Here is a 24269-nt window from a genome sequence, read left to right on the forward strand (position 1 = left end):
CATAAATAAAATATGTTTGTTGTGGGCTTTTTCAGAAGAAATGATGATTTATGTAGAATAATGTTCTCATAGTTAGTTAAAACATTAGTTTAAAAAGTAGCCAGTTCTCTCATTTGAGAATACTTAAAATTATTTTCAAAGTTGATAGTTTTATCTTTGGGAACTCCTATAATCAAGATTTCCTCTCATGCAGTTTTATTTGGGGCTATGGTTATACATTGCTTCTGCTCAGTCTCTACTCAAGAAGTGGTCATTGCTATCATGTAGAATGGCAGTGATCCTTGCAAGCTTCAGCAGGGAACCGTAAAAACGCTGTTGTGACTTAAAAAAAGAGTATGATCTTTATGATAACATGACCTAAAACAAAGATAGTTTTACACCCTCATCTTTCACCCACCCACTCACACAGACACACCACACACACACACACACACACACAATACCACACAAATCCTGCCCCAGCTGTTATAATGTCAAGGCTTTAATTTTAGGGTTTTTGGTATATTCTATTCCTGTAGTTTACACTGTTCTTTGTGATGAATTGTTAATAGAAAATGGGGAACACCTCCAATCACATTTATCCATTTTCATGTGTCTCTGCACCATATCCCCAAATGTTTTTTCACTTCCAATTTATACCTGCATTAATTATCTTCCAAGAAAATAGTACAGATTAGTACAGAGCTAATTCTTAGGAAGCTGAACGGTGAAAGAGAGAAACTTCCAAGTTTCTTAATTACACCTAGAGCCTGCAAATCTTTAGGATTTTTGTTTATTTTTGAGTATGGCTTAAGAAGAGAATTTTAAATTACAGAGCGTAGTTTGAAACTTCAAAGATCAGGTACTTAAACTTTGCAATCTCACAAGATTCAAGGCTTGTTCTGGCAAAATCTCTGTTGTTTTTCTGTAAAGATTATTATTATTATTATTTAGTAGGTTTTAATTTTTTAGTTTGTTAGTTGGTAAAATTTTAAAGTAGAGTTTATTTTTTCTTAAGAATTATTTTATCTTCCAGTTAGGTTCATAAAATAGAAACTATAAACAATAAATAGGATATTATATGTTAGAGTAATGCTTGCCTGGGTGATCGCCCAGCTTGAGATGTGAGATTTGAGATTTGTGGTATTAGTATTCATCACTAAATGATTCCTAGTTGTAAAGTCCGTACAGCTCAGTTCAAGTTACCTCTTCTTAGTGACATTTCTCAACAGAATTAGAAAATGTTTTAGTATCTGTTGATGATAATGTACCTGTCCAAATTATAAATTCACAGTTATATGTTCATACTTTAACAGAGTGATGACTTGATATTCATGAAGCAGCTCATTAATTATTTTAATGGAAACATATTTTGGTGAGAAAATATATTTTTACTTTCTCAGATCACTCACAAATTTGCTTTAACCCCACATTGCTAAATTTCAACTAGTTTCTTTTAAACCTAAAATTTAAGTGATTGGTAGAGTGGCATAATTATACGTTTAGAAAATGCTTATGTTACATATGAAACAATCTTAATTAAAAATCTTGACATAAGTAACATTTTCTGTATATAGTACATTTATTTGGGCGTCTCTGTTTTTGGCAATATGTAATTGAGAAATACAAGTATGTTTTTTATTTGCTTAAGTTTATTTGACCCATCTAACTTTGAAAATTTCACTATATTTTAAAAATACCCAAAGAAACATTCCCAACTGATAAAGATAATTGTGAAAATCATAGAATTATTCTATGAATAGGTGTCCACATCTGAAATAAAGCCATAGTTATGTTTCTGCTTTGAAAATTATTTTGAATTGTGAGTGAAACATTTTACCATGTCTAAAATCTCTCACTGCTACAGATCAAATGTCAATTTCTAGTACTAGTGATTTATAATAAAATTATTATAAAAACTCATTCATAGTAATTTTTTCTCTGATAAATCATTATGTGTCAATTTTAACAAAAATATGAGAGTGTCACTTTATAATGTTGGTTAGGAGGAGTAATATTATTAAGGGCCAAACTTAAAGTTATGTATTACTATTTCAAGAATACACACTTGGTTCAGAAACAGAACTTTGGACTTCATAAGACGTTTGGACATTCCTTTCTTCTCTCATAATTATGACTATACCAAATATGTGCAAAACATAAGGTGTTCCTGTTAATTCCTTTTGAATTTTACATAATCTCAATTTAAACACATGAGATGTATAATGAAATCAGAATATTGCAAATGGTAATAGCTCAATGTATATAATCTCTTTTTTGATGACAAAGTAATTACATAAACAATATTCTAAATTCTAAGCCAGTAGTAGTCTTATGTCTAAATATCTTTGTTTCCTACATCTCATTGTTTCTTTCTCTGATTTAGATCGAGGTACTGTGCAGAAGGTTGTTGTTCTTCCTTCTAACAGCTCTGCCAGTGGTGAGCTCATTCTGGAGGAGTTGGAAGTCTTTAAGGTTTGAACATCTATTCTATTAGCCTCAGCATCCGCATGATAAGTGCAATTCTTTAATCTTACAACCACTTGTGAAGGGAAAAAAAATTTGATAAAAGATCAAATAAATGAATGTTATAAAATTTTAGGGTAGGAAACACGAGATAAAATTAGAAATAAAGAACAAATATTTTTCTGAAGTAATTTTTTACATTTTAAGTTATCTTAGCATAAAAGAATTAGTTTTTTAGCTATCATCCCAACTTGAAGAATTTTGGTCATCATTATTTTTTAAAAATGAGTTCTTGTGGTCAAGGTCTAGAAGATTTGCCATGAAAGGGCTTTTATCATTTGCTTCACAAGCCACCGAGACCCAAATTCTTCCACATTATTGATTGTTAGATAAACTTTCTCATATTTTTTTAGCCAGGAACTTCAAGAAAAACTGCTCTGTTTTCTCTTGTTTTATTGCTTTCAACTCAAATGTCACTCTAGTTAAATAAAACAAATGTTGTCTCTTAAAACTTCATGTTCTGTCTGAAATTGAGTTTGCATTATATTACTCTCTTTGTCCTTGAACTTGGGATAAAAAGAAAAAAGAAAAAGAAAACACAACAAAAAACAGGCACATAGAGGAAAATTCAGTTCTGTAAGATGTAACCTACTGAGGGCAGAGTGCCAATTCTTTATGTGTCTGTGAGCCTGGAGAGCTGGTACATTATGTCCTGCAAACCCTTCTCTCCTTAAAGTATAGGTCATTGCAGTTTAAGTTGTCCCTCTTACCTGATTTGGAAAGATGGGTAAAGCACAGCCAGAGGATTTCAAAGAAACTTTGGTATGGAATCAATCCTACTGCAAACTTCTATTTCCAACTAAACCAATTAAGAAACAATGGCCACGGACACCAAAAGACCAGAGTCAGCCTATACTGGAGTAAAAATAGCACTTCAAAGCCCCTGGGAGCAGACTATTGCTAGTCCAGTAAGTTGTCTTGCTTTGTTGAGTGGACTCAGAATGTATTAACTTAATATATACTCCCCCAGTCACTAAAAATATTGGATTTATAAGCACATAAGTGATCAAGATACAATGATATTAGATTTTACTAATACATTTTAAATATGAAGAACTATTTTAAAAATCAAATCAAATACAGACACTGAGGAATTCTGGCAATTTCCCAATATGTTATTAAAGTTACAATGTTTAGTGCTAGACTAACTTTGGCATAAGGTTCCTTGTGGTTAGTGCATTAAAATTATGCTCATAAAATATTAACTATGTGCATTCAAGTGCCTTTTCTATGCCTTGCTTTGTAAAGAAATTGATTGTTTCATTGGATTAACCAAAACTGCATTTTACATATAATATATATAATATATATTTCTTCTCATTCAATTCAATAGGGACAACTTGGATGGCCAAAATAATATAAAGTACCTTATTCAATAGTTTTCTTGAAAATAACCAAAAAGGCCGTATTGCAGCACTTCATTTTTAATTCTGAAATATCTTTTTTTGATAATAAGGAAACATTAATTGAGTTTGACACAAACATTAATTAAGTGAGTTTGATAATAAAGAAACATTAATTAAGTGAGTTTTACATACGTTCTATGGAAAGGTCTTAGAAATGTGAGTTATTCTGATCATGTGCTAACTACTTATGGTCTGTTATATGAGTTATGCTGGTGTTATATCATAAAGAATAAACTCTCAGTGGGAAAATGGAGTCAGTCAAAATGCATGTTGGGGGACATCAGCCCAAGAGAGACTAAAGAAGTTTGAGCTTCCTTCTGGATGCGTGTGCGGTGATTGATATGGCTAAATTGAGAGAAACAGTTACCAAATAGGCTTACTGTCTTCAGCATGGTGTTTGTGTCACATTTTCTGAGGTGAGGTGAAAATAATTGGGTGTGTATGATATACTGTGATGGGCACTTGAGGAAATAATACATTTAAACTGAAATAAATTCCTTAGCTAAGTGTTACACTGATATATGCAGGAAACTCAATGTTAAAACCAGGCACTTTGTTTTCAAAGAGCGCAGAACGATAATATGTTTATTAATCCTCTTTTCAGAATATTTTCTGAAAATATGTCTAACTTCCCTAATCTTAATTTGAATTGGATGTACAACTATTAGTAGTTGCCTAGGTGGATATAAATTGCAAAACTTGTTTTGTATGTATGTGTATTTCTGAATGAATGTCATGATCTGTTGCAACTGAGTATTTAAACATATCACCATTTTCTCTTTAAAATGTTTGTAGGAACACACAACTCCAGAAAGTGAAATAATTATGGGCACAGTTGACTTTGAGAGCGTGTTGCCACTTGACTTATTCAAATAAAACTTCACACATCTTTATCAGGTTATCAGGAGTCTAATTTTTAATCTTTAAAAGGAACTAATAATGTTTAAGAAGTAAAGTTAAGAATAGAGGAACTTTCAGAAAGGATGACTATTTCAGATAACTCCTAGGTACTTTCACTAATTCACATTTATCAAAAGAGGACCTTACCTAACAATATTTATTTGTATTCAACAAAGAGAATAAGTGTGGCTCAGGCAAATACTTCTTGGCATAGCAACATTTGGCAGGTGAACAATAGTGTCTTATGCAAAGTGCTGTGTTGACGAGGGGTACCATTCCACAGCCCCCCACCCCAAGTACCCAGATCCAATCCTGAGTTATGCATTGTGTTCAATATTCCAAGATACAGTTTTTTCAATTCTCTGAAATTTCTCAAATTTTCATTTTTCTCTAATGACTATATTGATAGATGTGTTATAATTGCCACTTTTTTTAGTTTAGGCATATATTTGTGTAACAAATCTGTCCTTATTCCAAACAGAGGAAATGTACTTTATAGACAATTACTGCTAAACTTTGAAACTATATGTGCATATAGAGAGAAATGATGATTTCTTGAATTTTAACAGAAACGAGAACAGTTTTTGAATGTAAAATCTGTTTTAAGGATTATTTGAGCAACTAACAATGTCTTTCTATTTTTTTTAGAATCATGCTCCAATAACAACAATGAAAATTTCATCCAAAAAGGTAAAAACAACCCAATTTTTATTTTCTTTGTATGTAAAAATTTTACTGTTGTAGAAGAATGTATTTTATAATTTCTGAAAATTTAATTTTACTATTAGCAAAATAATTAATACTGTTCATAGTATACCACACACTTAATTTTGATATGGAATTTAGCTTTAGTGGAAGACAAAATAGGCTTATTTTTGTACAGAAGTTCATCAGAGTAGAATATATATATATATATATATATATATATATATATATATATGCAGCAAGATATTCCAACATTTGTATATCCTCTATTCTCAAATATTACAGTGTATGAAGCCAACCAAAATAAAGATAATCTTTCTGAAGGAAGAATTTAGCATAATGTTTGGGCTACTGTAGCATCACGAACCTTCTCAGGGACTTGGAATGAGTAATCAATCCTCTTTTGAGTTCCTGTGCTGTCACATGTTTGAAATATGCAGTACATTCTTTTATGCTTATTTCTAAGGAAGTGCTATTTTATAGGGTTTACTTTATTATAGGATTTATTTTATAGGTCATTTAAAAAATCTGAATGTCTCAAATCTAAGCCATATCAGGGTTCAGGATCTGGGGAATAAATGTTTTACTATGATTATCAGAAATGTTTGATCTTCTAATTTGTGCCTTCACACGCAAATACACAATGATCATGGAGAGGAAAAGCCCAAGTCCAATCTCTACATGTGCAAAACATGCACCTCTCCAGACCCCAAAGTTGCTATCTCTAAAACAAAAGTTCTAAGGGGCAGAGCAGTATAGTAAAAAATGGGGTAGGCTTCAGAATGGGACTGACATGCATTTGAACCCCAACGTGACCTTAAATTATAAACAAATTATTTTACTTCACTGACCTAAGTTTCTGCCTCTGTAAGGTAATGCTTTCTCACAAATGAGTTAACTTATATAAATTGCCTAAAATAAAGTGAGTCTTTGGTAACTGTTGTTTGTAAGAGCCTAAGACTTATTTTTCTTGGAATATGGAATAAAGGTTTTATGTGTTGGCATAACTGATGATATAACTTTAGTGTTCTTCACCATATTTGGTCTGTTACAGATAAAGAAGTATTCCACAGTTAGTCTTGTACTCTCTTCACTTGACTAAATTTTATGAAGAAAAATAAATAGGGTACAAGGGAGCTAAAGATCTCATCTGTAAAAATGTTTGTATGGTGCATAACAAACATTTTCCCAAGTAACAAGAAGCCATTTGTCATTGTCCCCAATGTCCTAGGGAGCTGATCCCAAGTCAGAATTGTCTTTGAAGTCAGCATGGAATCCCTTTGTTTATAGTAGTTTAATGGAAGGAGAAAGTATCAGAGCAAGATTCAAAATGGACACGAAGCCATTTGTGTGACATAGTAGTACAGTATACAATTATAGGTTTCAGCTCATAATTCAACTGGTGAACTTGTAATACACAATCCATTCCATTAAATTGCAGTGTACAGCATAAACATACACTGGAAAGACTGAGTATTAAATTTGTTTCAACATCTTATATTGTAGATAATTTAAAATATTTAATTAAAGCAATTAGATTCAGGGCAAGGTAATTGTTTGATTTGGGGGAGAATTCATTTACACAACTATGTATTGCGTTATTTTTTCAGTGTGAAAGAACTACAAATTGCCAATGGTATTTTATATATATTTAAATTCCACGAATTTAGTACCTTCTCTAATGCTCAAACTAAAAATTTTACTTTTCATTTTATGCTCCTTTATTCTCTAATTTATCCTTGCATTCCATATAGCAGAAAACAGATTAATAAAAAAGATAATTTCTAGAATGGAATTACCTGTATCCTTTCCTCAAATAAACAAATTTCCTTGAAATATTTTAATGAAGTTGATGCATTAACTATATTATTTGTTAATGTACTCAATGAACATTTATTTCAAATATTTCTAGAGAAATGATTATCATCAAAACATGCAGTTGTTTTCTTATAGCTTGAATGTCTCAAACGGGGATCAGTAATTTTCAGCCTATTTTCTGAAAAATTCATCGATCTGAATAAAATAATTATTTTATATTAGATGTGCTAGGCTGAGATGTGATTCAAATGATTAATTAGAATTGAAAATGTGTAAATTGCTAGCTCGTTCATTGGTAGTTTACTAATACTATTGCTTAATATTCATTAAGCGCTTAGGTGCCAGAAATTATTCTAAGCATTTTATGTCGAGTTAGCCCTTGTATTTAGTTCTTACATAAAATCTGTGGAGTAAGTGCTATATTGTCCCAGTCTTACCAAAGAGGAAGCTGAGATTCAGAAAAGTTAACCAGCAAATTTGTGGTAGCTGGGATCTGAATCTCAGATATGTGCCTCCAGAACCTGATAGACCAATGGTGCCCTCACTGATTTAATTTTAAATCTACATATAATTTTTAAATTTATATATAATTTCTAAATTTATATACACATATACATACAGACACACACACATACACACACATGTGTGCACATGTGCATGTATTCAAGTTCCAGCTTAGAAATTCTATGTTAACTTGAATTACATATTATCAGTCCTTTGTAAAATAAGGACTGTGGATTAGAAACATCCCTTCAACTCCTGAGAACTGCTTTATGCACAGCTAAAAGACTTGGAGAAATATCATAATAAGCTCTTGACACTGTACAAATGAAGGAGGATGAAACCTTTATTTATGACTCAGGCTGCTGAAGGTCTTGGGATCATACAGAAAGTTTAAAACATGTCTAAATATAAATACTTACCATCTCCTAAATAATTTTAAAATTGCTCTCAGTAATGTCACTTTCAAAGGCATGTGAAATTTTAAAAATAATTTTATCTAATACTTACCATCTATTTTTTCTAAACATAAAAGTGCCCTTTATTTTAGACTCTACTTTTTCAAATTTACAAGGTGATGGTTTGCCAGACTTGAAGAATAAGAAAGCTGCCTTGTGCTTTGCCAAGAGACAGCATTCAAAGAAAAAAGGCAAACATCAAAATTTAAATCTGTAATACATTAGCTCAAATCTGAGAGAACAATGAATCCCAATGTCTAAAATACATTACCATTCTACATGGTGCTCTGAACTTTTTTTTTAAACAGGAAAGTGGTAATGTTATAAGCATATTAACGTAGGAAAATTCTATTTATTTTGGCTTTATACCCTTCTGTACTTTGCTTCTTGTTTTTAGTCTATTTCAAAATGAATCCAAGGGTTTGTGGGCATATATTATATTGTGTTCCTGCTGAAAGTCCACTTTTAACTTCCACATCTGAAATAAATCACCATCATTCTTCTAATAGCAACAGTTGTATGTGAGCTCCAATGAAGGACTTTCCCAAGTGTCTCTGCATCGCTGCCACATCTACGGTACAGCCTGTGCTGACTGCTGCCTGGCAAGAGACCCTTACTGCGCCTGGGATGGCCATGCTTGCTCTAGGTTCTATCCAACCGGGAAACGGTAAGTATTAATATTCAGCTGAAAATCAAAATTGATATCATCAGACAATTAAGCAATGCTCCACGTTATTAAAATCAGTTCTATTGCAGTACTCCATAAAATGATACTAAAAGTAGTAGCTAAGTTTAGCACCATATGTAGTCTTTGAATAAAGAAAATGGCCATTCATAGAAAACAAACTTATGGTTACCAAGGGAGACAGAGGGGTGGGGGTTGGGAGGAGATAAATTAGGAGTTTGGGATTAACATATTAAAAAACACAGCAACAACAAAGCAGAAAATGGCCCTGCTTTATAACTTGAGATTCTCACAGACATATTAGAATGCAGTACTTTGGAAAAATTCCTTTCTCCTTTTAACGTTCCTCTGCAACACAATCCCCACCTCAAATATTTCAAGCAGCATTTAACTTTCACATTACCTAATTTTTATCTTTTTTGTTTTATATGCTTCAGATATCCTTAAATCTAACTCTCCTAGGACTTCCCTGGCCGCTTAATTCCCCTGTAATCAAATGCTTGTCCTACTTCAGGCAACAGGAGCATCGCTCCAGAATGGGTACCATGAACACTTTCAAAACCTTGATGACCATGCTTTACCCCTTAGAATGGTGAGTGCATGATTGCTGGTTAGATTAAGAGGTTAAGGCAGTCTGAAGCATAGTGCCTTTTAGCCAAGAGAAGACTTAGGCAGGAAACTCTGAACCAACTTGCACCAAGTTGGAAGAAAACACCAGTAGTGAAATTATAAAACAAAGAATAAGCAGAATTTAGGTTTAACCAAGGTCACAGCTATTTTCAATCAAAATTTGATATGGGTCATGATGGGTGACAGGAGGAAAACCTATAAAACACAGGTCATCAGGAGAGAGCAAATAGGACCAGCCTTGAGCACCAGTGATATTTCAAGTAAAATCACTGGGGTGATGGTGTTTTATAGCTCCTTTATTCTCTGTTAAAGATATAAGCCTTTAAGGACTTGACATATTAAAACAACCCTAGTACTTCTTCATATCAAGATTATTCTGATCCTTCTATCTATTACTTCAATAAATTTGTATCATGAGACAATTATTTGCCAGGCAGTATTCTAGAGCTAGGCATATAACGTGAAAAAAAAAAATAGCAACAAAAGGACAAAAATCTCTGCCTTGAGGGATAATAAGTTCTAGAGGGGGAATACAGACAATTAACAAATAAAGAAAGAAACCCTCCAGTATACCAAATAATGATAAGGCCTATGACTTTTAAAAGAGCAGGGAAAGGAGATAGGGCATGTGGAAGCAGGGGACTGCATTGTTAAATGGGTGGTCAGGGGAGGCCTTACTGAAGGTATACTTGAACAAAGGCTTGAATGTGATGAGGAATGATACCATGAGGTGATACCACCATTATTTGGGAGAACAGCATTTCAGAGAGAGGGACCAGAAATCCTTAAAGCTTAGGTGTGCCAGGATTGTCCAAAAAACAACACCAAGACTAATGGGACAATACTGGAATGAGAAAAAAAAGTGTAGGAAGAAAAGGGATCAGAAGGCCAGATGACATAGGACTTAGTAAATCATTGAAGGGCCTTTATTTAGAGTTAAATGGAAAACTGCTGAGAGTTTTTGAGCTCAGGAGTGATATTATTTGACTTTTGGTTTAAAAAGATAGTCTGGTTGGGTTTGGCTGTGATTGAGGTCTTGGGATGGGAAGAAGATGTGGGAAAGAAGAAATAGAAGCTGTAAGACAGGCTACTAACTAATGATCCAAGTGAGATACAATGTTGGCTTGCAAAGGGATGATAGAAGTGGAGGTAGCCAAAAGTGGTCTGATTCTGGATAGGGTTCACAGAATCTGCTGACATATTACATGTAGGTATGTTAGAGAAATGGAGGACTCAAAAATAAGTAAGTTTTCAGAACTGAGCATTGGAAGTATGTACATGTCATTTCCTGAGAAAGAGAAGACTGTGGAAAGAGCAGGTTTGTGGGGAGAAAGATAATGTTAAGTTAATGCTGCCTATGAGATGTTCAAATGGAGATGTTGTGTAGGCAGCTAGAAATATGAATCTGGAGTAGGGAAAAGTGGCCTGGATAATTTCAAAGTCTACAGATTCAAGGTAACCCCTATCAAAATTCCAATGACATTTTTCACAGAAATAGAACGTGCAATCCTAAAATTTGTATGGAACCACAAAAGACCCTGAATATCCACAGGAATCTTGAGAAAGAAGAAGAAGCTGGTTGAATCATGTTCCCTGACTTCAGACTATACTACAAAGCTAGAGTAATCAGAACAGTATGGCATTGGCATAAAAACAGGCACATACATCAATGGAAGAGATGAGAGAGCCCAGATACAAACCCAGGCATATATGTTCAATTAATTTACAACCAAGGAGCCAAAAATATACAATATGGAATAGACAGGCTCTTCAATAAATAGTATTGAGAAAACTGGACAGCCACATGCAAAAGAATAAAATTAGACTACTCTCGTACACCACACCCAAATATTTACTCAAAATGAACTGAAGACTTGAACATAAGATGTGAAACCACAAAACTCCTGAAAGAAAATGTAGGCAGTAAGCTCCTTGATATGTCTTGGTGATTAGTTTTTGGATCTGACTCCAAAAGCAAAAGTAACGAAAGCAAGAATAAACAAGTGGGACTATATCAAACTAAAATGCTTCTGCACAGTGAAGAAATCCATCAACAAAATGAAAAGGCAACTTTCTGAATGGGAGAAAATATTTGCAAAACATATGTCCTATAAGGGGTTATTATCCAAAATGTATAAAGAGGAGGCGGAGTCAAGATGGCCATGTGGGAAGATGCAGAGTTAGTGTCTCCCCACAACTAGGGCACCTGCTGGCCACTGGTGGGGGACTCTGATGCTGAAGGAGACGGGAGGAACCCCAAAGTGAACCAGCAGGATGTAGGGGGACTGAGGGGAGGAGGAGAAGTGGAAGCCAGGCAGGATCTGCGCCCCTGAGGGCAGGGAGATCAGGAGAGGCAGGCGGAAGGAGCCCTCCAGGAGGAGCAGGAGAGGAGCAGAGGAGGAGTGCCCTGTCCACTTGGGCCCAGGGAGCCTGCTGAGCTCTCAGGATGATCCCCTGCCCTCCAAAACCCCCTCCAGGACATGTAGGTCCTTGGCGGCATAGGAGGGAAGACAGGGAGATCAGGAGAGACAGGCGGGAGGGGCCCTCCCAGACCAGAGGAGCAGGAGAGGAGAGGTCAGCATTTCCCCACCCACTCATGCCCAAGAAGCCTGCTGGGATCCCAGGTGAGGTCCCCCGCCCTCTGAGAACAGGGGTGGGGGGCACACCTGGGCCCCTTCTGTTCCATTGAGCCTAAACCACACACCCCCACAGCCCCCAGGGCCTTTTCCAGCCCTGTGGGTTCTGAGCATTGACCCCACCCACCGCCCAAACCTCACCCTTGCTTAGGCCCTGCCTTTCACAGCCAAGGCCTCCCCCCACCTTTTTTTTCTTTTCCCTCCTCCTCTTTTTTACTATTGTGGTACTAATGTACCTTCCAGTTGTTGATTCATCTATATTTTGACTTTTATATTCTTCCTAACATATCTGTTTGTTTCCTAGTCTAATTTTATTTTTTACTTTTCTATTATTATTATTATTATTATTATTATTATTATTATTATTATTATTATTATTATTTTTGCTGCCCCAGGCAGCTTGCAGGATCTTGGTTCACAAACCCAGGGTTGGGCCAAAGCTCCTGCAGTGGGAGCTCTGAGTCCGAACAACTGGACTAACAGAGAACCTCAGACCCCAGGGAATAATCATCAGAGTGAGGTCTCACAGAGTTCCTTGTCTCAGCACCAAGACCCAGCTCTACCCAGTAGCCTACAAACTCCAGTGTTGGAAGCCTCAGGCCAAACAACCAGTAAGACAGGAACACAATCCCACTCATAAAAAAAAAAAAAAAAAGTCACAAAAATATGTCACAAATGAAGGAGCAAGGTAAAAACCTACAAGACCAAATAAATGAAAAGGAAATAGGCAATCTACCTGAAAAAGAATTCAGAGTAAGGATAGTAAGGATGATCCCGACTCTCAGAAATAGAATGGAGGCACGGATTGAGAAAATACAAGCAATGTTTAACAAAAATCTAGAAGAACTAAAGAACAAACAAACAGCGATGAACAGCACAATAACTGAATTGAAAAATGCACTAGAAGGAATCAATAATAGAATAACTGAGGCAGAAGAACGAATAAGTGAGCTGAAAGACAAAATGGTGGAAATAACTTCTAAGGTGCAAAATAAAGAAAAAAGAATGAAAAGAATTGAAGACAATCTCAGAGACCTCCAAGACAACACTAAACACACCGACATTCTAATTATAGGGGTCCCGGAAGAAGAAAAGAAAAAGAAAGGGTCTGAGAAAATATTTGAGGAGATTATAGTTGAAAACTCCCCTAACATGGGAAAGGTAATAGTCATCCAAGTCCAGGAAGCACAGAGACTCCCATACAGGATAAACCCTAGGAAAAACACACCAACACACATATTAATCAAACTAACAAAAATTAAATTCAAAGAAAAAATATTCAAAGCAGAAAGGAAAAAACAAAAAACAACATACAAAGGAATCCCCATAAGGTTATCAGCTCATTTTTCAGTGGAGACTCTGCAGGCCAGAAGGGAGTGACAGGATATACTTAAAGTGATGAAAGAAAAACCTACAACCAAGATTACTCTACCCAGCAAGGATCTCCTTCAGATTCGATAGAGAAGTGAAAAGCTTTTCAGAAAAGCAAAAGCTAAGAGAATTCAGCACCACCAAACCAGCTGTACAACAAATGCTAAAGAAACTTCTCTAAGCAGGAAACCCAAGAGAAGAAAAAGATCCACAAAAACAAACCCAAAACAATTAAGAAAATGGTCATAGGAACATACGTATCGATAATAACCTTGAATGTAAATGGATTAAATGACCCAACCAAAAGACACAGACTGGCTGAAAGGATACAAAAACATGACCTATATATATGCTGTCTACAAGAGACCCACTTCAGACCTAGGGACATATACAGACTGAAAGTGAAAGATGGAAAAAGATATTCCATGAAAATGGAAATCAAAAGAAAGCTGGAATAGAAATACTCATATCAGATAAAATAGACTTTAAAATAAAGACTGTTACAAGAAATAAGGAGGGACACTACATAATGATCAAAGGATCAATCCAAGAAGAAGATATAACAATTATAAATGTTTATGCACCCAACATAGGAACACCTCAATACTTAAGGCAAATGCTTAACAACCATGAAAGGAGAAATCAACAGTAACACAATAATAGTAAGGGACTTTAACACCCCACTTACACCAATGGACAGATCATCCAAACAGAAAATAAATAAGGAAATACAAGCTTTAAATGACACAATAGACCAGATAGATCTAACTGATATTTATAGAACATTCCACCCAAAAGTGGCAGAATACACTTTCTTCTCAAGTGCACATAGAACATTGTCCAGGATAGATCACACCTTGGGTCTCAAATCAAGACTCAGAAAATTTAAGAAAATTGAAATCATATCAAGCATCTTTTCTGCCCAGAACGCTATGAGATTGGAAATCAATTATAGGGAAAAAAATGTAAAGAACGCAAATACATGGAGGCTAAACAGTGCGCTACTAAATAACCAAGAGATCACTGAAGAAATCAAAGAAGAAATAAAAAAATACAGAGAAACAAATGATAATGAAAACACGACAACCCAAAACCTATGGGCCACAGCAGAAGCAGTTCTAAGAGGGAAGGTTATAGCAATACAATCTCACCTCAAGAAACAAGAAAAATCTCAAATAAACAATCTAACCTTACACTTAAAACAACTAGAGAAAGAAGAACAAAGAAAACCTAAAGTCAGTAGAAGGAAAGAAATCATAAAATCAGATCAGAAATAAATGAAATAGAAATTAAGAAAACAATAGCAAAGATCAATAAAACTAAAAGCTGGTTCTTTGAGAAGATAAACAAAATTGATAAACACTTAGCCAGACTCATCAAGAAAAAAATGGAGAGGACGTAAATCAATAAAAATAGAAGTGAAAAAGGAGAAATCACAACTGACACTGCAGAAATACAAAGGATTATAGAGACTACTACAAACAACTATATGCCAATAAAATGGACAACCACAAAGAAATGGACAAATTCTTGGAAAGGTAGAATTTTCCAAGACTGAACCAGGAAGAATAAGAAAATATAAACAGAACTATCACAAGTAATGAAATTGAAACCATAATTAAAAATCTTCCAACAAACAAAGTCCAGGACCAGATGGCTTCACAGGAGAATTCTATCAAACATTTAGAGAAGAGCTAACACCTATCCTTCTCAAATTCTTCCAAAAACTTGAAGAGGGAGAAACACTCCCAAATTCATTCTACGAAGCCACCATCACCCTGATACACAACCAGAAAAAGATATCACAAAAAAAGAAAATTATAGACCAATATCACTGATGAACATAGATGCAAAAATCCTGGACAAAATACTAGCAAACAGAATCCAACAGCACATTAAATGGATCATACACCATGATCAAGTGGGATTTATCCCGAGGATGCAAGGGCTCTTCAATATACACAAATCAATCAATGTGATATACCACATTAACAAATTAAGGAATAAAAACCATATGATCATCTCAATAGATGCAGAAAAAGCTTTTGAAAAAATTCAACGTCATTTATGACAAAAGCTTTCCAGAAAATGGGCATAGAGGGAACCTACCTCAACATAATAAAAGCCATATATGACAAACCCACAGCAAGCATCATACTCAATGGTGAAAAACTGAAAGCATTTCCACTAAGATCAGGAACAAGACGAGGATGTCCACTCTCACCACTCTTATTCAACATAGTTTTGGAAGTCCCAGCCACAGCAATCAGAGAAGAAAAAGAAATAAAAGGAATACAAATTGGAAAAGAAGTAAAACTGTCACTCTTTGCTGATGACATGATACTATACATAGAAAATCCTAAAGATGCCACTAGAAAACTACTAGAACTAATCAATGAATTTGCTAAAGTAACAGGATACAAAATTCTTTAATAGTGTTAAGTTACCTGGTTTTATTTCGATTGCACTAACTGGAACACAAGGATCATGTAGAGGAATTCATAGGAATGAAAAACAAAAACATGTCCTTTGTATGGAAACGAAGAAGTACAGTTACACTTGGAAATGAATGGAGGTTATATTTTGACATAATAGAGTTGTTAAGTATCATTGGCTCGGTAGTTTCTCTTTTTTAAAAAAAGTTTTTTCATAGTAAACAACATAAGCATTTTTCCTCTTCACCCTCAACTACCTTTATTTGTGCATCTGTATCAAATATTAGAATTTAATCTCAAATGTTATTTATTCTGGATTCAGACATGGAGTTGGAAACTTTAAGACAAGATAATCAGTTCACCCTTAAAGTAAATATCTGCTTTTTACACAAGAAGTAGATGATTTCATTGTTTACCCAAAAGAATAGACTATAATGGCGGAAACATTGGCAACTTGAGCCAAATCCCCAATCCTACATGCAATGTAATACGACTGTCTACCCTTATGCTTTCACAATGTTATAAAAAATGCCTGAAAGGGAATCTACACATATAGAAAGCTCAGATGGCTGCCTTGTTGTTTTCATCATTTAAGCCAAGCCATAACAATGGTGTTTGAATGTCTGGAAGCTATGTGATACTGCAAATTCAGATCGCCCAGCTTGGAGGTTCATGTACTTGAGTAAAGCGTAACATAGTGCTGATCACAGGACAATAAATTTAACCAATGTGAGTAATATTGCTTGTCTAGATGGCTGAAAATGACCAGTTCAGCCATAAGAACTGTCATATGGTTCTCATATAATATACACTCACAAGTTAGCTGGTAGAAAATAATGCTGTGACTTCAAAATATAGCAAGTACAGTGCAGTAAAAACCTGACATAGAATCTATTCTAAAGTACAGTATTAATCGTAATTTCTGAGACAAGAGTGACTTCCACTAGTTTGTGTGTGTGTGATTGTAAAGAAATATACAATTGAATAAGCATCATGTGGCTTTTTGGGAGAAACAATACTTAAATGACACAAAAATTGTACTCATATTTTCATAAATAGATGTATATAATCCCTTGATTATTTAAACTATTAACTATTTGCTGTAACCTTAAAATAACTTTTTTCATTATCATTGACTTTGAGGTTCGTTTTGCTTTGCAAATTTTATAATCCCAGTGTGATTTTAATATTTCCCTTCTTCTTACTGAATATTTTAATTTATCATTAAGGTTAAAAATATTAAGAGGGGGGCTTCCCTGGTGGCGCAGTGGTTGAGAGTCTGCCTGCCGATGCAGGGTACACGGGTTCGTGCCCTGGTCTGGGAGGATCCCACATGCCGCGAAGTGGCTGGGCCCGTGAGCCATGGCCACTGAACCTGTGCGTCCGGAGCCTGTGCTCCGCAACAGGAGAGGCCACAACAGTGAGAGGCCCGTGTAACGCAAAAAAAAAAAAAAAATTAAGAGAGACTTAACTAACCCAATTAAGTGATATGCTTATCCATATATACTTTTCAGCATTGATAATAAACAACTGATCTACCCCTGAACTCCCAATATTTGAAGAGCGTTCCCTTTCTTCTCTCTTATAACAATGTTCATGTACACGATTCATTGCTAAGAGAATTTCAGTTGCTCTATCTATTTTGATTTGTTGTACTATGTAACACAATTGAAGCTAATATGTAAGTGAATCTAAGACAAGAAATTAAATAGTTTGCAAGTAACTTTAAACTTTTATTTAAATAATGACCAACTTACAAAGGATATAACTAAATTTCTGAAATGCTTGGTTGGTGATATGTAACAAGTAAATTCCCTGAGTGAACCTTGATTGGATCCTGAATAAACTTTTAAAAATTCATAAGGGATATTTTGGGGACAAGTAGTGAAATTTTAATATAAAATGTGTATTATATGGTATTATTAAATAAATATTGATATCTTTAGTATAATAATGATATTGTTCTTATGTAGGGAAATTACTTATTCTTAGAAGACACATACATTTAAGGGTGTAAAATTATCATGTCTGCAACTTATTTTCTAAAGATTTTCATATATGTGCATACACAGTATATACATGACATGTTCTTGCATATGAGAGAAAAAATAAATATGGCAAAACACGATTTATGAGTCTAGGTATAACATCATTCATTGTATTCATATATCCACTTTTCTGTAGTCTTGAAATTTTTCAAAATAAAAACGTGAAGGAAAATTCTTATTCTAGTAAATGAAATATTTTGCTTAACTTTATACTAAAAATCCATGTTCTCTGTATCTCTTGTTCTGGAAACTTTTTTAGTATATCTGGAAATGGTTTGAAAGCATTGACTTTTGTAAGAGAATTATACTTATTTAAGAAAAAATTATAAGGAGGAAGATGCTAGTGAGTTTATACTTTGGAGTTATCATCTTAGAAAATTTTCTATGAATGTCTCTAAAATAAAAATTTACACTATTAACTTGGAATCTAGCATTTGCCCAGGACGTACACATAGTAGGAGGTTCATCTATCACAAGTGGTAGATGGGGAGAGTCTGAATTAATTCAGATTGAAAACAAGGTTAAGTACCCACACTATATTTGAAGCATTGAACAAAAAAATGCAGATAATCAGACCACTTTTCTTTTTGAAAGCTTAGGCAATCAGAAGATTGCAAAATTTAAACTGAAGTCTTTTAAATGTGGTATAATTGACAATGTTAATTCTAAGTCACTTGTATATACTTCTGTGCTTTATAGGAGGAGCCGAAGACAAGATGTGAGACATGGAAATCCATTGACTCAATGCAGAGGATTTAATCTAAAAGGTAATTAAAAGTGGTCAAACTTGGTAAAGACTAGCAGTGCTCAATATCATATTTCAGTAAGGGAAACCTCGTAACAGATTAAAGTATGTCATTTTAAAGAAAGGTTCACTATAAAAATTAGTGGTATTCATATATGATAATTAAAAATTAAATGTTATTTGTATGTATACTAAGAATTTTGTAAAACAAAAGTCCAGGAACACAGATACCTTGGGTATGTTAGTGGGTAAGTCTTTCACAAAGATAGTAATTATAGATTTTCCTAGACATTATTTTCTTTCTGACGAAAAAAATTTACTTATTTTTTTGTTTACCACTGAAGAAAAAATAACATCTTGTTTGTTTGTTTTTTACTGTGTTAAATTACATAACAAAATTTACTATTTTAACCATTTTACAGTGTACAGTTCTGTGGCATTAAGTACATTCACAATGTTGTGCCACCAGCACCACAACTTTTTCATCATCCTGAAGTTAAACCCCATACCCATTAAACACTAACTCCCTATTCCCCGTTCCCCAGCTTCTGGTAACCACTGTTCTAATTTCTGTCTCTATGAATCTGAATACTCTAGATATCTCATATAAGTGGAATCATACAATATTTGTCCTTTTGTAAATGGCTTATTTCACTTAGCCTAATGTCTTCTTCAGGTTTCATTCATGTTGTAACATGTGTCAGAATATTTTTCTTCCTGTTTAAGGTGAAAACATAATCCGTTGTATGTATAATATATATCGCATTTCGTTTACCCACTCATCCATCAGTGAACACTTGCACTGGTTCCAAATGTTGGCTATTATGAATTATCCTGCTCTGAACATGGGTGTACTTTAGTGCCTTGGTTTTACAGTTTACAACCATTCCATTTACTTCTGGCAGTCCTGCCTTGTATCTTACAATTAATCTAATTCCTTTCTTCCCATCCTGACATGGAGATATTATGTTATTATATTTTTCCCACTGACCCCCTCCCTCCCCCTGTACCCCACCAACAGAGGGACCTTCCTCCAGGCTCACCAAGGTGCTACAGAGGTACTGTTGCTAACTGTTAACACTGAGTTCCTGTTGCTAATCTTTTTGAGTCTGGGCATTTTTGTTTTATTTAAAGAATGAAATTCTTGTCACTAATTACACTAACTACAAGAAGAAAATTGAGACACATTTTGCTTAATTGTTCCATACATCTAATTGAGGGAATAAAGCCAGGTTACTATTTCTCTGTTTGCTGAGTATTTTATAAACCTGAGTGTCAGTCATAGTGGTAAGAGTATTTGCAGCGGAGGTAATGATGAACAAACACCGATGTAGATTTTGTGTCAAAACCTGAGCTAAGTGTTTTTTTATGGATTATTTCAGTGCTCAAGAAATTATTCTTAAATAAGGTCTATTCCTATTCCCACTTTATGAATGAGGATTCTGCCCATGTCTAAGCTACCACATGATTATACTAAATACTCTTCCTAATTTAAGAATTTCAGTAAAGAATGTCTGAAAATGTCTGTTTTAGAACCAAGTAAAACTGAAGCACAGAGATATTAAATAACTTCTCTAAGGTTACACAGCCAGTAGTGATGAAGTCAAGATTTTACCTCGGGTAAAATCTGATTTCAAAGATTGTTTTCTCAACCATTACATCCCACTGTGGCCACACCTTGCTTTCTGCCTTTTCCCAATGTTTCCGAATTTAATCTATACCACACTGAGTATGGAGTTTAGGGGTGGGATGAACTTGGCTTCAGTATTGCCTGACACTTACTAATTCTTTAACTAGGATATGTTTCCTCATAACTCACAGCCTCAATTTGTTCAGCTATGAAAAGCTGAGAAAATTTAATTCACAAAGATGTTATAATAATTAAATGTTCAAGATGATATTAAGTGCATACCATCGTGTAAAGTAATTCTTGAATAAACATTGATTCCCTTATATCTTTCTCTCCTTCCCTTTAGGTTAAACAAACCAGGCAAACAATGTATAATAGTCTGCTTGTTAAATGATTAAGACTGCCTTTGGGGTTTGCCATAGTTGCTCACAATTTTATAGAGAAACAAACATTCATATAATAGAATATGTTCCAGATTCCATTGTCATCCTCTCTCCTTTTATTTTTGCTCTTCAGCATATAGAAATGCAGCTGAAATTGTTCAGTATGGAGTAAAAAATAACACCACTTTCCTTGAGTGTGCCCCCAAGTCTCCACAGGCATCTATCAAGTGGTTGTTACAGAAAGACGAGGACAGGAGGAAAGAGGTGAGTAACTCAGCAGAGCAGCAATCAGTCAGGGCTTTGGAAAGAGCATTAAATCACCATGCCTCAGTGAGGTTCAGATCAAATGAAAAAAAGAAAGACATATGAACATCCTTTAATGTCTCTGGGATGACAAGTGCCACCTTCTTTAAAATCCTTTGTCCATAGAGTTGACGGATTAATTAGAAATCCTTTCTTCCTGCTCACCTCGATAACACAGTGATTAAAACAAGAGCTTGCGCACTCAGGTGGGGGTATTGATGTGAGGAAGCATTTGTAAAAGGAACAAGATGTGTGCAAATCCAGAAGCTAAGTTCTCATACAACAGCACCTTTGTGTGATTCACAAGATAAAAGGGGCTTTTAAAAAAGTTCGATTTTCCTCAGCAAGAAATGGTAAAGAGCATTTTTCTGCTGTGTGGTAATCTGTTTCCATTGCTTTATTATTCATAACTCCTGGGGTTTTGTTAGGTAATATGTGGAATCATTGTGTATATTGCCTTTATTTACTGATATGTAAAAAAAAACCCTCGATTTTCAAATAAAAGGACACTTATATTAACCTTTCACTGATCGTAAAGAGCTGCTTTAAAAGGAAAACATTGTAAAGCAGCATAGAGTGAAATGTTATAAATACTGAATTCCATAATATTGATGTCACATTGTCCTGACAAATGAGAGGATAAGAAGAAAAATATATATGTATATATAAACCGTTAAAGTAGCCTAGACTGCAATGGTACTAACAGTACATCATAAAGTCTGATGCAGCAAAGAGAAAATAGAGCCTTCTGCATTTGTGTGTGTTCTATTGTAGGCATTTTCCATACTACATATTAGATTAATGAGGGCTATGTAGAATGGGTACAATCCCAAGCTGTAGAACACAGGCATTGCATCAAAATTACTGAAGCAGTTGTTGGCTCTTTATGAGAAAATACTTCCCAATTCTCAGACCTGCCTATCCAAAGATGTTATGAGATGTTTAGGAAATTTGGTGTCCCTTGTCACTGGAATATTAAACCATAGGCTGATGACCACTTGCATAAGATGAGACATAACTATCAAAGATGAGCTCCATGCACTTCAGGGCCCCTTCTTGCCCCAGATTTCCATGATATTAAATTTTATATTTTTAGTTTTTTCATTAATAAAAAATTATTGTTTGAGACCTATTTTCTTTGCTATCAAATCTATCATCAAATTAGTCTTGAATTGTCTGTAGTCTAATTAAGCTTAAATTATTTTGAATGGATATGGAGCATAAGAATAATTGCCTTGCAAAGTAATCTGGGGTAAAATTCATAATGTACTATGATGATTATCATACAGAAATGGAATTCTTAGGCTAGAACATGACATGTGGACATGAACCATCCTTCCAGAGAAAGTCTGTATGTGTGTATATGAATTGGAAATCCAAAACTCAAACGGGAGCTTACCTAGCATAGATAAAATGCTTTTCTTTTATTCAGTAGAAAGTTCAGTGGAATAATATATAATGAGTGAATGTAATTTCTGTTACGTAAAATTGAAATAAGTGAATATATACAGTCTTGAATACATGTCACAGGAATTATCAAATGAAATTTAAAAGGGAATGGATCATAAATTTTATCACTTTTATGATATTTCTAATGTTCTATTTCAGAAGGTTCAAGAATGTGGAGACTCAAATATGACTATCTTGATTTTTCTTCCAATCTCAAAAAACAGAAGAATGCCATAATTTAAGACTATGAAAAAATTAACTCTAATGTAATTACGAAAATCTGTTCTGTCCAGAATTCAAACAGATCACAATTCCACTCAGTCTCACCTTAGTTGAATAAACTATTAAGATTTAATTAAATTTATCTTAATTCTTCCTTAGTATTTTAGGCAAACATACACATATTTCTCATATTAATGGTGTGTAAATATTGAACTTTTATTTTGAAAAGTAAGACAAATGGTAACAAAAAACTTGCAGAGAAAAATGCAAATAGTTCATATTGAATAGCATAAGTGAAAACTAAAAGCCCTCCTCTTCTCCACTTCAATACTTATTCCCACTTCTCAGAGTATAAGGCTGCTAAGAATTATATATTCCTCCAAATAGTCTCCATAATCTTCCTATTTTCCTCTCTCTCTTTCTCTGTCTCTGTCTCTCTGATACATACACACAGACACACACACACACACAGACACATACACATACTTCATATCAGTACATGTGGAGCTACCTTATTTTCTTGGCTGCATAGTATTCCACTGTATGAACATACCTTAAGTTTTCTAAAGCTATCTACTGGCTACATTATTTCTTGTTTTTCCTCTTATCAAAAACATCATGTAAATGAATATCTGCATACTTGTAAGAGTATATCTTCTATATAAATTCCTAGAAATAAAATGTCTGCACTGAATATTATATACATGCTAATAGATACTATCAAATTGGCCTCCAAAATTTTTCCCAATTTCACACAAATGGAAAATGCTTTCTTTTCTTTTATTTCTGAATGCATTTCTACATTACTTAAAACTATTTTCAAGGCACATTTAAACTTTAAAAATTAAATGAACATAAAAAAATTTGCTTTATATATTTCTGTCCTTACTTTTTCCTAATCTCTCTTTTCTAGTTCTGTTCTATTTTTTGTATTTCAATACTATATTTTGCCTTCCCTTATTTTTCTTTGGGTCAAATTTCTTTCTTCCCTCAATGAAATAGCATTCCTGAGTATACATATAAAGGAACTACTTACCACTTAGGTTTTTATGTATTCATTGACAATACTATAGCAGGAACTGTAAGGAAATGGATTTCAGCATTTAGTTTATATCTAGAAAATGATATTTTTTCCAGTATAAGCCTGTAAAGTAATTAAATATTCACCTCATAGCTTCTTATTACTTTTCCTTGGAAAGTAAAACCACTTGGAGTACTTACAAGATAATGAGTTCCAGCTTATTTTTAGTTATTCTTTGTGTTAGATAATAGGAAAAAGCCCTTGATAATGTTCAAAATGCTGCCTCTGCTTATAAAAATTTTAGTTAAGGGAATATTCATTCATTCATTGAAAAAAAGGTAAAATTCAACCCTTTAATTGTGGCTTCATGTTTTTACTCAATAAGTGAGTATTTTTGATACAATAAAAGGCAAGAACT

At 34.1% G+C, this 24269-nt stretch overlaps 1 protein-coding gene across 2 annotated transcripts in view; it reads left to right on the plus strand.

Moving 5' to 3' along the window:
• The window catches only part of SEMA3C (semaphorin 3C), a 184911-nt gene that overhangs the window by 157472 nt on the left and 3170 nt on the right, over positions 1-24269 (plus strand). The window contains exons 13-18 of one of the 2 annotated variants that reach the window (XM_081244798.1): positions 2366-2454; positions 5460-5501; positions 8803-8960; positions 9493-9570; positions 18798-18865; positions 20990-21120. In XM_081244798.1, the coding sequence (XP_081100924.1) occupies positions 2366-2454; positions 5460-5501; positions 8803-8960; positions 9493-9570; positions 18798-18865; positions 20990-21120 (566 nt within the window). The remainder of the gene's footprint in view (positions 1-2365; positions 2455-5459; positions 5502-8802; positions 8961-9492; positions 9571-18797; positions 18866-20989; positions 21121-24269) is intronic. The other variant, XM_081244799.1, reaches the window with a different exon arrangement.

This window comes from Mesoplodon bidens (assembly GCF_964165515.1).
Source record: "Mesoplodon bidens genome assembly, chromosome: 9".
Taxonomy (NCBI): Eukaryota; Metazoa; Chordata; class Mammalia; order Artiodactyla; family Ziphiidae; genus Mesoplodon; species Mesoplodon bidens.